A 17,014-nucleotide genomic window follows, 5' to 3' on the forward strand; every position below is an offset into this window, starting at 1 on the left:
ACTAACAGATGTGCTGACATAATTCTTCAAGAAAAGACAAGGGAACTTCGACCAGAGATCACAAAAACGGCAGACATCATGAAGAATTTAAAGAAGAAGATGAAAACCAATGACCTGATTATTTTGAAAGCTGACAAAGGATACACTACAGTAATAATGAATAAGGACGAATATCTAAGTAAGGTAAACCATTTCATTGCAGATAACAATTTTATTGAGATTAACTCTAATCCCACCACCAAAATCAATAGCTTGATTAGAAATAAGTTGACCACCACCACCAAATTATTTAACAAGAAAGAAACTAAGTATCTAACAGTTATGAATCCATATCCACCTAGACTTTTCGGTCAACCTAAATTACACAAAACTAATGTTCCTATAAGACCAGTGGTATCTTTTGTTAATTCTCCCTGCTCTAAATTAGCATACAAACTGAATATCACCTTTCGGTCATTAACAGGTTTTCAACCAAAGTTTAGTATTAAAAATTCATTGGAGTTGGTCAACAATATAAAGCATATTCCTGTTCTATCATCTTATAAACTTGTGTCATTTGATGTTACTAATTTATTCACTAACATTCCAGTGGGAGAAAGTCTTGAAAGAGCTGAGAAAATAATGAAAGCCTCTATAAATGATCATACACTCAGAGAAGAACTGATAGGATTGATGAAGTTATGCACTCAGCATAATTATTTCAAATTTAACAATAGATTTTTTGAACAAAGAGAGGGGTTGGCAATGGGGTCACCCCTCTCACCACTCCTAGCTGAATTGTTTATGGATAAGTTAAAAAGTGGAATCATTGAAAATAGTAATTTCAAAGATAAAATTGTTTACTGGTTTCGATATGTTGATGATATTATTTGCTTATGGAAAGGAAGTAACAGACAACTAGACAATTTTCTTTCCTATCTGAATGGATTACATCAGAGTATAAAATTCACTGTAGAGGTAGAACAGGATTGTATATTGAATTTTCTAGATTTAAGAATAGATCAAAGCACTGGTTTTCACAAGTTTTCTATTTTCAGAAAACCAACCCATACTGATGTTATCATTCCTCTTCATTCTTGTCATCCTATTTCTCACAAACTTGCTGCTTTCAATAGTATGGTCTATAGAGCACTAACAATACCTATTGAGCCATCATGATTTTGATATTGAGATCACTAAAATTAAACAGATAGCTGTCACAAATGGGTATGAAGAAAGTATGGTGGACTGATTATTGAGTAAAATTAATAGATAAATTTCAATCAATTTTAGCTTTGTAGGCTCAAACTGTGAGGAGAAGACTTGGATCACAATCCCATATTTAGGCCTTGTATCTGATAAAATAGGTAGGGAATTGAAGAGGAATGGATTTCACGTTGCTTTCAAGACAAAACCGATTTTAAATAGTTTATTTAGCTGGAGTAAAGACAAAATTGATATTTGGGATAAAAGCGGGGTGTACAAACTTGAATGTGATGATTGTAATGCTTGTTATGTGGGTCAGACTGGTAGAAGTTTCAAAAGTATAATTAAAGGACACATCAGAGATTGGAATAAACAAAATGGGGAATCTAACTTTGATTTGCAGAACATTTGATAACAAATAATCACAAGTTCACAGTTAAGGAGAATGGCTTTTGGTGAGATTTCTCATCATATTTATTTCGTGCCATAGCGACTTGGAGCTTATAAACAACTTGAAAAACATAGGGAGAGAAAAATAATTTACTTATATACAGATGGTTTTTCGTAAACATCTTTCAAAAAAGCTATCACAAATAGAAAGAAAAATAAAAATCTCAGTACCCTTTATGAATTATTTAATCACAACATGTTTCTGACATTGATGCCATTTTCAAGACTTGAAAATGGTTGTGATTAAATAATTCATAAAGGGTACTGAGATTTTTATTTTTCTTTCTATTTCTATAAAAAGTAGCCCTATACAGAAAAGAGATAAAAAAGCTATCACAACCTCTAAAATGCATGTGGTGGGAGTAGATATTGGATTTAACAGCACGACTTCGGGCCCATAACTTAAATGACCGTTTTTAGCGATTGGAGACTTATATACTGTAAGCTCTATTTGACGACTGTGTAATAAAATCATGTGTCTAATTGGGCGTTTTCATTTTTATGGGAGCTACAGTTTACTTTGACAACGAAAAGTGGAGTTATGGCTTCATAAATAATATAAGTTAAATGCCTGATTTTAACTTTATGTGATGACTGCAACCGGCCATTATTCTAGTATCGTGTTTATGGTTTCTATGTGTGATTGATAGTTGTTTGTGCGTTAGGTGTGCCTGCAGACGAAGCTGCAGCTGCGCGAGGACGAGGAGGCAGTTCCCGATGTGATATCAGCTGTTCAGGAGCTGCTGACCTCCCTGTTCACAGCTGTCTACAACCACCAGGACGAGGAGGGTCGCTGCTTCTCCGACTCAATGGCTGAGCTGCCTGAACATGATGAGGTCAGTAGCCATACTATAAATACACGGTGTGCTCAATGCAAGTCTTGTTTTCCATTGGCTGATAGCTTTAGCGGCCACCTTCTTCTCAAGTTTCAATCTTTTTCCTATGCTATAGCATTGGAGCAAAAATATTCAGCCACATCGATGAACTCGTGGCTAAAATCAGCTCCATAGCTCATATTTTCAGTGTTCTAGCGAATTTAGTCTCTCTGGATGTGATAAAAATGGTGTACTTTGCGTACGTGCATTCAATTATAGAATACGGTGTGACAGTCTGGAGAAATAATTTTGCTGCTATAGTGAGGTCCACGTTATAATTACAGTATTTGATCAACTTTGGTTTTGCTATCCTTGTGTATCATTCGACAAAGATGGTGGTACTAACCTTTTCTAGGTCCACAACGATGACAATTATTATGTTTTTGATAGTGTAGAAATATAATTAATGCACAGAATCGGCATCGCTTTTCTTCTATCTTTATTCACTGCCATTATAACGTGGACCACACTATAGTAAAATTTTACTCCTTTAAAAAAGAATTGTCAGATCAATTTTTAAAGACTGATAGAAGTGCAAGTTGTTGGTCTCTTTTCAAAGAACTTGGATTTCTAAAAGTTACTTGTATATATGTACTGGAATTACTTAGATTTGTAAAAATAGACCGGTATATGAGCCAAATTCCTTCTCCCATAATTACAACACACCTGGCATCCAACAACAACTGTATAACTACCCGCTTTACAAAAAGAGTCCACTTTATTCAGGCTTGAAACTATACAATAAACTACCTTCAACTGTGAAAAATTTTTCACCCACTTTTTGATGAGATCTTATTACAAAATGGAAGAATTTTTTGAAGACCCCTTGACTGATCTTTACTGACCTAAATAAGTCTAAAGCTAGGTTTTCGTTTGTGCGTAAATGCCGTCGTCGACCACGACAGGGAGAGAATCTCAGATTGGATAGATTTCAATTTGTCTACATAACCTAAAAGATTATGTTTAATTATGTTTTAATGGGGCAGGTTGAGCTTATACTTTTAAATGGCAATATGTTGATATTATTAGAAATGTTTAATTCTTTAATAATAAAGATAAATAATGAAAAGTTATATGATCAGCTGTTTTAGCACACTTGAAATTTGGACAATATGAATGTCAACAATGCTTGTCGTCGAAATTTACGCACAAACGAAAATGCACCTTAACTCGTATTTTATTACTCATAATATAATGTTGTCTTGATTGTATTTGATTAATTCTATTAATTCATGACATATTCCTAGTCATTAAATATTGTTAAACTGACGATGCCTATTGTAAACTTGTTTTATTTTATGGCAAATAAAGATCTTGTATTCTCTGTCTATATATACGAGTTTTTTTGTATAATTTGTGTATTATTTTAATTATTATGATTGATCTATTGTATTATATCAATTGTAAAAACATGCATCTCTGGCGTTTTCATGTCAATAATAGTTATTTATGTATACGAGCGTAAAACGCGACGAGAGCGATAAAGAAGCTTTCCGCTTGAATTACATACAACAATTTTTTCTACAACTGCAGTATTGGATTCCAATACAATAAACATTTTTTTATAATTTATCCAATTATTTTGATAAATCAATGTGATAATAATAAAATTATCGAATTTAATTATTCTATTTAATCATTATTAATTTATTTTATAATGATTTATTATTAGAATAATACAATTATTAGTATCATCTGCAAAAAAAATTTGGTAGGACCGTGATTTGAACCTGGGACCTTCAGCGTGAGAGTCAACGCTCTACGTGACCACCATGACCGTTGGAAATGGGGCGAAAAAGTAGGGACATGAACTTATTGGAATTGCATTTTTCTAAAATTTAGCCTACTGCACATGCGAAGCGGTTAGCGAGCGGTAAAGTAAACAGCTGGCGAGCGTAAAGTAGATTATCGCTCGCTCCTCACAAAACAACTGTTTTATGATGAGTTTTCGGTTCGTAAAGAAGAACTTTACGAGCGGTTGTAGAACAAGATATTTATTTAATAAATATTTAGCTATTTATTTATGTTGTAATGGGGTAATTAAATATTGGTAAATTGCGGTTATATTATGTATGGTATTGAGCTGGTATTATAGGGTTGTGAGAACAACCCTAGACATTATGGTAACAATTCATAATGGGCGAATCGCTTGGCTTGTGAGAGGTTAAATTGATCTAACTCTGTAACTCATGAGAAAGGAACTATATTTTAAAAGAATAAACAAAACAGATTATATTTTGGAGAACTAAGTAATCGATTTAATTGAATTGTAACTCAAAATGAAACTGGAAATTTAAATAAAATAATATTAAAAAACTTTTCAAACAAACAAAGAATTATTACAGGATTTGCCTTCAATAAAACAAGATGAATAATATATAATAATAATATTGATAATATTAGCAACTCACTGAACCAGGAAAATGGTGTCTCGGTAGAGCCGGGCCCGATTATCTGCTGTAGATAGTTCCAGGTCCCGTCCTCGTAACCGACTGCCAAGAGGCATACATTTTTCAGTCCAATTTTACTTGTCATGAATTTTCATCGTCGTCGACACTTTTAATTTTTTAAACAATGGATGCTCTCGGATTGTAAAAATTCATGTCAAATAATCTGCTACATTACAATGTTGTTTTGTATTGATGGGATTTGTTATGCCAGGTTGAGGGGAAGCGTCAACGCGCCTTATCTCTGGATCTGATCAAGCGACGCCTGGACGGAATGCAGTATCGGCGTCTGGACCTTTTTCAGGAAGACCTGTTCTCCTGTCTGGAGCGGGCGCGCCGTCTCTCACCCGCCGCCGACTCCCAGGTCTTCGAGGACTCAGTCGAGCTACAGTCCTTCTTCATCAGACAGAGGTTGGTCCCTTTTTCTACCAACATTTTTGAATTAATTAATTTATGCCTTTTTCCAAAAACAAATTCTAAGAAAGCTTTACAAAATATAAGAATATTCTACTGCACTAAATTAATACAAATACACAACTTGAATGAATTTATTTATTTGCCAAAAGCAAAATACAAAAAAGAGCTTTACAAAAAATAAATATAAGCTACTGCACTAAAGTACATGGCCTACATAAAAATTCAGGAACTGTTAATTTATTTAATAAGAAATAATCACGAAGTGATATACTTATTCATAATATTAGAGATAATATAAAAAAAATCAAATCAAGTTTTATTCAATGATATTACTTTCATGACAAATTCCGTTACACAAATATTACAGATCATTGAATAAATTACTGTTTGCTTAAGAAAAATCTTGTCTGCAAACAGGAGTGAATTACATTCAGAACTCAACTAAAAATGCTTATCTATAAACTCAATTAATTTTAATTATCTTAATTCATCCCACACCAACACAAACCCACACACCATGGAGAAATCATAATAATTATTAATAAAATACTGAAAGAATTGAAAAAAGTGACTGTCAAGGTGATTCATCTAAGAATAATAAAATAAAGATTTTATCTATACTATAGTATATAGTATAAACATATACTGTATTTACTATGGTTATTTACTTTAGGGACCATATGGTTATTTACTATATCTTAAATAATGAAACATAAATAGCTATTTACAGGAGGGACCCTGTTCTGTAAATACCTATTCATGTTTCATTATTCAAGATAATATATGGTCCCTATAGGAAATAGATAGCTATCGTATTTGTTTCATTGAAATATATAATTATACTACAAAAACATTTCATCAGACCAATATTATTTAAAAGTCGAAGAGAGCCTTCGTTTCCTTTGTACAAGAGACTACGTATTCTCCCACTTCGCCACCTTTTTGTGTTCAAAGTCTTGAGAATTTTCTTTTTGCGAAGTGAAAACGATGGATTTTCAGGCCCAGCTTTTCAGAAAGAAGAAGATTGGACTTAGTATCAATACTACCTAGAATAAATTTCAAAATCTTTCTTATACCTAGGTCCAAACCTTTTCAACACTATCCCACATTCTGGTAGAAGTAGAACTTTGAGAGAATTTTTATCCGTAGTAAATGACTGGCTATTTCAGAACCAAGAAATAGATAACTGTTTTTTAATTCTCTCCTGAGAACCCATCACATAACTCAGCTACAATAAAATTTATATATTTAAATGTAACAATTCATCAATTCATTAAAAAAAAAATAAATAATAATTTTTTTATTCAACATACTAAATTTTTTTTTATGCAATAAAAATTGAATTTTTCTATCTATTAAATTTATGTGCAATTTCAAAAAACTATTCTTTTATATTAAACTTTCTGTCGAGATATTTTCCTTTAAATTATAAAGCTAAATCAAAAGTAATTTTGATACTTTGAAATATTGTTTGGAAACATATAACAAATGCTATTGATGAATTTTATAATAATTTTCAATTATAGTTGACATGTAATGTTTTTATAGAAAAAATTGTTACTGTTCTCAAATTTTATTTCAACAATTTTCAAACAGTAAAATTTTTTATGTCAAGAGGGGGGTATTTGTAATATTACATTCTTTTCTCGATTGGAATCGAATCTTCAATTCGAGATCTATAAAACTTTATAGTAAATATCAGAGTCATCGATTACGGACAACTTTTTGACTGAGAATTTATCGTAAATGATTGTGTTGCATATTCCATGGTGTCACCGAGGCTGGGTTGACAGAATTAAAAAGATAAATGGTTTATTTAAATAGAGATGATATATAAAAATTTAAAATAACAGTTTCAAAATAAAGTTTTATTGAGAACAAATATAAAATGTGAATTCTAAACTTGTAATTTATAATTTTTTTTGGTGACGTGTCCGTAACATCGACACTGAAGAAGCTTTGCTCTGTTCCTGGTAGCTAGGCTTTTCCTGTGCCCTCTCTCTGAAACTTATGGCTGGCTATGTGTGTTGTAATTTGTGCTCTCTGAATATTTTTCTGTTTAAGTGAATTTATTAATGTTTTAAATTGAGTTTTAAACAGTTTATAGTGTTCTATTTTGTCTGTATATTGTTTATTGTGTATACAAGCCAATAGCCACTGTTTTTCAACTATATAAACTGGATAAGTACTTAGCTCGTAGTGACTTTAGATGCTTAGGCTTGTAAGATATTGTTCTTTGTGTATTTGTGTAGTATATTGCCAAAATTATTCTGAAGATTATAAGTTCATTTGCTCTGAAAACTGGATTTCTCATTCATAGGCGATAGATCCATTCATAGTTTATCAAGAATCTATTACATTGGAGCCGACAACTATCCTTAGGTTAATAGGTGTGAAATGCTATCCAACCGATTTAGGAAAAATTGGTAGCACGGCAAATTTTTTTTTTTTCAGAGCAAAAAAAAACTAGTGCTACCAAAAAAATGTAATAGGCTATTACAATATGTTTCGGTCAACTTCTAAATTTTTTGTAATTAGTTATTTACATTTTTCACCTTAGCTCATACTTAATCAATATAGTAGACCTATTATTTCATTATTATCAAACTTAATAGCACTGCGCTTTTGTTTTGTTTTTCCAAATCATGTTTTATCATTGTTCACACATGAATATACACTATTGTACCGCAATTGCCGTATAATATGTTGCTTAAGTTTTTACTTTCCTTGCCCTATTACCATAGGTAAGGAAAGTATTGCTTTCCGAAAAAAATTAAGGTACCCCAATTTCAAAATTTCTATACGTTTCAAGGTCCCCTGAGTCCAAAAAAGTGGTTTTTGGGTATTGGTTTGTGTGTGTGTGTGTGTGTGTGTGTGTGTGTGTGTGTGTGTGTGTGTGTGTGTGTGTGTGTATGAGTGTATGTGCGTCTGTGTACACGATATCTCATCTCCCAATTAACGGAATGACTTGAAATTTGGAACGTAAGGTCCTTCAATATAAAGATCCGACACGAACAATTTCGATCAAATGCTATTCAAGATGGCGGCTAAAATGGCGAAAATGTTGTCAAATACAGGGGTTTTCGCGATTTTCTCTAGAACGGCTCCAACGATTTTGATTAAAGTTATACCTAAAATAGTCATCGATAAGCTCTATCAACTGCCACAAGTCCCATATCTGTAAAAATTTCAGGAGCTCCGCCCCATCTATGCAAAGTTTGTTTTTAGATTCTCAATTATCAGGCTTCAGATACAATTTAAACAAAAAAAAAAAATAGAGTGAAAAAGATTGAGCATGAGAATCTCTACAATTAATGTTCAGTAACATTTTCAACTAAAATTAAAAATAAGCTCGAAATTCGAGAAAATGTGATTATCCAATTGCAAACTGTTGGCAACTGTTGATTCTATTAAATGATTCACTTTGAAGAGATAGCAGACCTCGTGTGTCTCCAGCGTTATTGCCCTGTCACCAGCTGGCTCAAATCTTTGAATAGTAGACTTGAGATGCGCGGGAACACTAGCGTCACGTGATCAATTTTCATAACGGCAGGGAAAGTTGAGTGAGTGCGCCACACCAGATTTTTAAAATAGCAACTATATAGTATTCAATTTATGTAACTAAGATTCATGACACTGGATGCGCCTATACACTATTATTGATGACAGTTTAATTCTAAGAGAGAGATTCTTTGTAAAAAATTTTTTTATGCAAAAGGAGAATAAATTTCATTTTCAATTACTTTAGTGAGGCCTACGTAATAAAGTAAGTGATAAAGATAAGAACAACAGCGCTGCCGATACTCTGCAATATCTATGGACCCTGTTCTAATCTGTGTGCAAATATATAGGGACGAGCTGTGTCGGAACGGTGACCTGTTGCACTCTCCGGCACTCAACTACACACTCATGGATCTGTCGGCGGCAGTCGATGCCACGCGCATGCGCAAGCAGCAACAGCAGAAGGAGGAGGAGGAAGGAAAGGAGGGGGAGAAGGAGGAGGCTGAGGAGGAGCCCGTCGATGAGGAGGCCGAGACTCGTAGCTCCGAAGATGGCGCCAAGGTCAGACTAACACAAAATTAGTCAATCAATAATTTTATTATTTCACAAAACAACATATTATTACCATAAAGAAAAGATAGCATGAGAAGATATCCCATGGTACAGGAAGTTTATTTTCCAAATTTCAAGCCGATTAATGTCGACTACTTTCTATTATTACTTTTTAATTGGGGTGAGAGTGTAAAGATGCGTACAGACTTTTGCTCTGCTTCGCAATCGAACGTCACTCGAGCAGATCGATTGATGATCGACCGGGGAGCAAGAGTGGAACGCGAGAAGAGCTAACATCTCCCGTAACGTTCATGATCGGAGCGAGTGCGGAGCGAGGGCGGATCGATTGCGGAGCCTGGGCGGAGCGTGTTGGAGGCGCCAGGCGCGTATACATTACTTACTTTACTTTACTTTTCTTGTTCGTCACAATTACTGAACTGCATTAAGGGAGCAACGATCCCGCAGTATATGACACGTCAAAGTTTAATCTAATATCTACCATCCCTCCCATTTCAACACAACAGATCCCACATAACATACATCAATCAAATATATCAAACATATATCTGTACGAACCTTGAGAACGGCTTGAGTTAGCAAGCAATATTTGCAACATGAACGCCCTACCCTATACCATCTTCTTATGCTATCTTTCCATAGAGAAACAATATCGTAAGTAGATATCCCATGGTATAATGAGTTTATGTCGCAACTTTTACTGTTATCTCAAGACGATTACTGTCACTTATTGTCGATTTTTACTGTTTTGACCGGGAGAGAGTGTATGAACGGCACAATATGAGAGACTACCGGTGTCACACAGCTTCAAGGGAAAGAACTACGTGGACTATCGGCTTGGCTTGAGATAACAGTAAAAGTTACGACATAAACTCCCAATACCATGGGATATCTACTTACACTATTGTTTCTCTATTATTTCAAACAACCTATGAGAACTATATAAATAGAACTAAGGACTTCTGCTACTGCTAATATTTACCGAAGAACTAAATAGCAGAAAGAAATTTGAAGAATGAAAGTGTCTAAAAATTGTGCCCAGACCGGGAATCGAACCTGGTACCTCTCTGTTGCTGGCGGAGCACCTTTATCTCTTCGCCCACCAGGCACTCTCTGAACAGCTTCATTCAATTATGATGTTAGCCATTCCGGGCAGGTATCAGAGATAAAAGATTCTAATAGAAACTAGCAGGTGCCCGTGCTCCGCAAGGAGCTATTTTAAAACTTGACGTAATGAAATCTTGAAGAATTGAAAATAGGTCTATAACCATCCCTGGTTAGTTAAGAATTTTAAGTAATTTTTATTCGTCATTACATGATGAATTCTCATAATTGAGATTTATTTATTATTTTTAATCAAATTACATCATAATATTGGGAATACTCCCATTTGATAGGTGATTTGTCAAATAATTGCATCCTTAGAACTAAGTAAGATTTTTAACTTGTAAAATAAAACAGTAACAGTGTATAGAAAATTATATAACAAAGTGTAGCCTATATTAAGTCTATCATTATCCTTAGTCCTAAAAATAGAGCAAATGTGAGCATTTTACTTTGTGTCATTGAGTTTACAGAGTTTATGGTTAATTGAATTCTGCCACCGAGTAGTACGCTTTATCAACTAAGATTCTTTTCACAGATTTCTTGAAAAGCTTTAGAGATTCGATTTTTCGAATGGTCTCCGGTAATTTATTATATAATCTTATCCTGAATAAGAAGGATTCTTCTCATAATATGAGAAGTCTCATATTATGTCGCTTGTCTATGGACTGGATACAACAGCAAATGCTGATTGCGTGTGGAGTAATTATGTCTCTCTGTGAAAAATGGAAATTTATTGATATTACTCTTGATAAAAATTAATAACTGATAAATGTAAATTGCAGGCAAGGTGAGAATCTGAGAGTTTTGAAAAACAGACTTGCATTAGTCTCTTTGTCTCAACCCGAGAATCACTCTAATAATCTTTTTTGCATTAAAAACACCTTATAACTGTATGTTGAATTACCCCGGAAGATATTTCCATAGCATAGATGGGAATAGACATAGGCATAATATTCTGTCCACCGAATGAGACAACTCTAGAATCATAAAGTATGCACGGTTCAACTTTTAGGTGGAACTCTGAAAACATGAGAATTTCTCATGTCAAATGTTTTGAATTGAATTGTCATGTCAATTTCTCATGTTTTTCTAAAAAATTCTCATGTTTTCCTTCCAAGTCAAATGCTCATCTATTGTAACTCCTAAGAATTTTATTGATTTAGCTCGTTTGGATAAATTATAATTCCACATTGTTGAGAAACGATATGCCAACGTTGCGGAGCTAGAAATGGATAGTGCTATTTGCTTTGTCGAATGATAGACAAGGAAAGCAACACTATCGTTCGTGACCGCTGAAGGGTTACTAAAATTTCTACTTCTCCATGTACTGTTTTCCGTGGCCCTGTCTCGATTCCAAAAACTTACATTTTCATGTTTTTTTTTTAAATTCTCATGTTTTCAATTCGTAAATTTGCCAAAAAAACTTCTGATTAGAGGAGTCACACTCATATTTGGAAATTTCTAATTTAAATTCTCAGATATTATACAAAACTTTTATCCCTATATCAGAATATGAACGTGCTTTTGATCGTTCTGAACACCTGCGAAGCTGAATGCAAATTTTGGCCTGAAAAACGTGGAGTTGTTTGTTCAAGCTGGTTCAAAAACGCGCAAATAAGTCGACAATTTTAGTCTATTTTCGTGATCAGAATAATGTTTCTCAACTTTTAAAAACAACCCAATGACTTAATCATCACGTTTCTTCGTCATTTCGTGACCGTAAATTCAGTTTGCCTATTTCAAAATTATTTTCGAAACACACGTGCACAATCAACGAATTGTGTCAATATTTGTAATTAACAAGTCGGTTTTTCATTTTCTTTCTCTCCTGTTTTCTCTTACTCGTTTTCAAAACCCTTAGATGTTCACAGAGTTTGAAAGTTGCATTATAGTGGAGCGGCGAAGGTAGGGTAGAGGGTAGAAGGAAGTGGAAACATTAAATTTGTGTTGTAAAATCCAATCTCCTTATGTCCAGGAAACATGAAAAAATAGAATGAATATTTATTATTCTGTACAAAATTACGTAGATAATCTTCAATATCGGGGCGCCGAGCTTCACTCGTTATTTTTATCATTTATTGATAAACAGAACACAATGCTCTAAAATGATCGTGTTCATATTTCACAGCTGGCTATATGCCATCTTATGAATTTCGGGGATGCGATATTTTGATTTTTCATTTACTCACTCGCTCTCTCACTTTTTTACTATCCTAACTTTTTCAGCCAAGGATGAATTATCCTTTTAATGTCGTTCAGCGAGTTTTCCCAAGGATGAGACCTAGTGCAATCGAATTTTTATATCATAAACCTACTATCACAGAGTACAATACAATGCTGTATTCTGTGCTACTATGTTCCAAATTTCGTGAAAATCGTTAGAGCCGTTTTCGAGATCCGTTAAACATAAATAACCAGATATAAAAATATAAACAGTCATACAGAAATTGCTCGCTTAATATAATAGGATTAGTTGAAAATTCCCAAAAAAGAGTTTGATAGGTCTCGAACCTGTAACCTCTGATTCATGAACCGCGCTCGCAACTAACTAAGCTAGTCAGTAGCACTCTTCGGTTGTGCTTTTATAATTGCGTAACACAAATTTAATAATTTTTTTTTATTAAATTAGAATTGATTTATAACAATTGAAGAAAGCATATGTCTATCCTCGGAAAATTCAGAATATTTAGGCAAAATTTCAAGTTAATCAATTCAGTAGTTCAGACGTGATGATGCGTCATTCCTATCCTGTACATGTCTTAGCCAATTCTTTCCTTTATTATGTTATAGGTTTTCTTTTTTTTCGTTAGGGCTACTCTTAAATAGAAAGAAATGAAAATCTTAGTACCCTTTTTTTAAAATTGTTTAGGCAATATCAATAATAATGACTTTATAATGGCAATTTATTACATACAATAAAAAGACATTACAATAATAATGACTTTATAATGGCACAATGGCCGAAACATGTCGTAAGTAAACAATTTAAAAAAGAGGGTACTTGGATTTTTATTTCTTTCTATAGATGTTCTGTATGTCATTACTCACTGCAGGACGGATAGGTATTTGAGGGTGTTGATGAACTGAAATGTTGATGTGTTGCAGTCGGTTGATGGGGGTGTTACGGTACGAGGCACGGCTGACAACGCGATGTCGTTCAACCAGCAGGTGTATCGCATCGGTGACTTTGTTTACGCGGAAGCCAAGGAACGCGGCATGGAGCCAATGTTGCTGAACATACAGCGGCTGTGGACCAGTGTGGACGGCCAGCAAATGCTCTATGCCAACCAGTTCTATCGGCCCAGGGAGACCTATCATGTCACCACCAGGAAGTTCCTCGAAAAGGTAAAGCAATTGTACACACCAAAGCTCTGCAACTCTGCAGGTGGATTTTTCAATAAGATCGATCACTTTTGTTTATAAAAAGTTATAGGCTACTATTAAATTGTCAATATAGTCCAGTCAAATGGAAGAATTTTTCTCGTCGGTTTAATATGTATTTCGGGACGCTGAATTCGAATCTGTAATTTGCTGACGCCAGAGGGCGTCTACACCCCTAAAAAACCCCCCACAAAAACAATTCTCCTTTCTAACGGGTGTTTCAAAAAGAACGCACATCGAAGTTTGAGGGAATATATTTTCTGTATAGGGAATATTTTGTTCCCCCAAATAACAGTTGGCACTACCGTACTCATTGTTGAACCGGCATGCACCATTTCACATTTACTAGTGCTTGTTAGTATTCATTTGTAATCTGTAGTGTCTGTGTATGTTCAACTATGGGTTTTTCATGAAAGTGTGTTTATTATTGAATGTTATTTCGCATATAAATCTTACGCACGAGTGAAAGACGAATTCAGGTTGAAATTTCCCAATCCTGCAGTACCTAATTACGCCACAATAACTTGTCTGATCGATAGATTTCGTGGGACTGGAAGTGTACAGGATCGGAAAAGCACAGATTGACCGGCAGTGTTAACAGAACAAGTTCTGGACAATGTGAAACAACGTTTGACTACATCACCCAGGAAATCACTGAAAGTTATCTGTACAGGCTGGATTGTCAATATCTTCCACTTTCAGGGCTATTAAAAAATTGAATCTGCGTCCTTACCGCATCGGAGTCGTTCATGAACTGAAGAATGTTGACAATGGGAAACGTATACAGTATTGTCGTTGGATACGTTCTCTTGTTAATGACAACGGTATTGAAATATTGGATCGTGTTTATTTCAGTGACGAAGCGTGGTTCCACTTAGATGGTTACGTCAACAGCCAAAACTGCCGAATATGGAGCACTGAAAATCCTCACGCATTTCAAGAACGACCATTAGTATTGTCGTTGCAGCGATTACATTATCACGTAAGACATGCACGTAAAATTGGTGTTTGTTATGCGATCTCCCGGCGTATTGTAGGACCTTTAGGACAAATTTGTAGATGGTGTTGTGTATCGCAACCTTATTGAACAATTTATAGCGTTGTTAGAATTAGACGATCGAGATTGTTGGTTTCAGCAGGATAATGTAACATGCCATCCATACTTCTGCTGAAACGATGAATATGTTACGAGAGTTTTTTGACCATCGTGTGATATCAAAAGGATTGTGGCCGCCAAGATCCCCAGATCTTACTTCAGCTGACTTTTTTCTTTGGAGGAATTTAAAAAGTAAGGATTTTAATAACAATCCTCATACACTTGACGAATTGAAGGCTAATATTAAAAGTGAGATTAAAATCATTTCTGAGCAAACACTACGAAAAGTGGCTGCAAATGTTATGAAACGTGTTCGAACCTGCATTACTAGTGGATGAAGCCATTTTGAACATTTATTGTGAAGTTTTAAAGGTAATTTGAATATAATAAAGCTAATAAATTCATACAACATAACTTATAATTACTTTAATAACTTAATGTAATAAATTCACATTCTCAAACCTCCATGTGCGTCCTTTTTGAAACAGCCGTTATTTTTAAAACCTCTGTTTTTTTTAAAGAGCATTATCTACAAAATTAAAGACAATAAAATTCCTAATAAATTGAATAGTCGCGCAGAATTCTACCATTTCTGGTTTCTGGAATTTAAAAAAGTGGTATTTTTCTTGAAATAAGATTAATTGAATTGATTTGTTTAAATGTAGACTCTGTGAAAATATAATGAATTTGATTGATTTGTGTGTGAATCAGGAGGTGTTCAAGACAGAGCAACACGTGGCGTTGCCGCTGAACAAGGTGGTGGGTCGCTGCTGTGTGCTGAGTGTGAAGGACTACTTCCGCGCCAAACCAACCGCCTTCGACGACAAGGACATCTATGTGTGCGAGAGTCGCTATTCGTCCAAGGCACGCGCCTTCAAAAAGATCAAGGTAAAACAACCACAGGGAAAGCCTAGCATAACAATAACAAGATATACCATGCCATAATGACCCTTCTGTTTCAAATTTGACAGTGTGTTCAAGCCGATATCTGTCGACTATGACTGTGTTGTTGGGGTGAGAGTATATAGAGTCATATGTATGGGAACCCGTCAATAAGTTGGAGACTGTTGTAACTTTCAAGATAAGTTATTGGTGAATACTCTAGATTTTAACCCCTTACTGGATTTTGACCCCTGATAAGGGGTTGTAACTCGAATATTTTAAATGTAAACACCCATTGTGTGGTACATAATTTTAAAGGCCTTTTCAAAACAAGAAAGATTGGCATTGATAAAAATGTTCTATGATACTTGTATCCAAAATGGCTGCTGATTGAAGTTTTAGTTTTTAAAGAAATGAGGGGTTGTAACTCAAATATTTTGAATGTAAACACCCATTGTGTGATACATCATTTCAAAGGCCTTTTAAAAACGAGAAAGATTACATAAATAAAAATGTACTATGATACTGTTATTCAAAATGGCGGCTGATTGAACTTTATCAATTATTTATTTAAAAACTGAAACTTCAATCAGCCACATTGATTGATTGCTTTATGTATGTAGATTACAATATTTATTTATTCACGATACTAATTACACTGATGTAATAACATTGATAGATAAAATAATAAGGTAGTCCTTGTGCTATTTCTCCTCCAAATTTATAGGTAATGACATAGTCCAAGATAAGGTTAGAATTTCACGTGTACGATTTCTATACAATATTAGTCCAAAATGAACATGGAAATTATAAATTTTGATGACTTGAATTAATAAATTAATTAGAAATATTCCACTCAATTTCAACTTGTAACCATATAATATTGATAGTTATTATTAAACGAAAATCCAAATTAAATGCTGTAAATCACCCCGAAGATTTCTGCTACTGCAAATATTGACAGCAGGGTAAACAGCTAAATGGAAATTCTATGAGCGATACTATTCAAAAATTATTTGTCAGCCCGGGAATCGAACCCGGTACCTCCTAATTGCTAGTCAGGAATGCTTACCCTTACACCAAACTGACAATCTCTGGATAGC

General features: G+C 34.3%; 1 protein-coding gene across 3 annotated transcripts in view; it reads left to right on the forward strand.

Annotated features, from left to right (window-relative positions):
- LOC111046926 (protein polybromo-1) overlaps positions 1-17,014 on the forward strand; it is a 109,706-nt gene that overhangs the window by 47,105 nt on the left and 45,587 nt on the right. For all 3 annotated transcript variants that reach the window (XM_039435413.1, XM_039435414.1, XM_039435415.1), the window contains exons 17-21: positions 2,301-2,471; positions 5,172-5,368; positions 9,226-9,436; positions 13,658-13,897; positions 15,741-15,917. In XM_039435413.1, the coding sequence (XP_039291347.1) occupies positions 2,301-2,471; positions 5,172-5,368; positions 9,226-9,436; positions 13,658-13,897; positions 15,741-15,917 (996 nt within the window). The remainder of the gene's footprint in view (positions 1-2,300; positions 2,472-5,171; positions 5,369-9,225; positions 9,437-13,657; positions 13,898-15,740; positions 15,918-17,014) is intronic.

Source organism: Nilaparvata lugens, chromosome 9, assembly GCF_014356525.2.
Source record: "Nilaparvata lugens isolate BPH chromosome 9, ASM1435652v1, whole genome shotgun sequence".
Taxonomy (NCBI): Eukaryota; Metazoa; Arthropoda; class Insecta; order Hemiptera; family Delphacidae; genus Nilaparvata; species Nilaparvata lugens.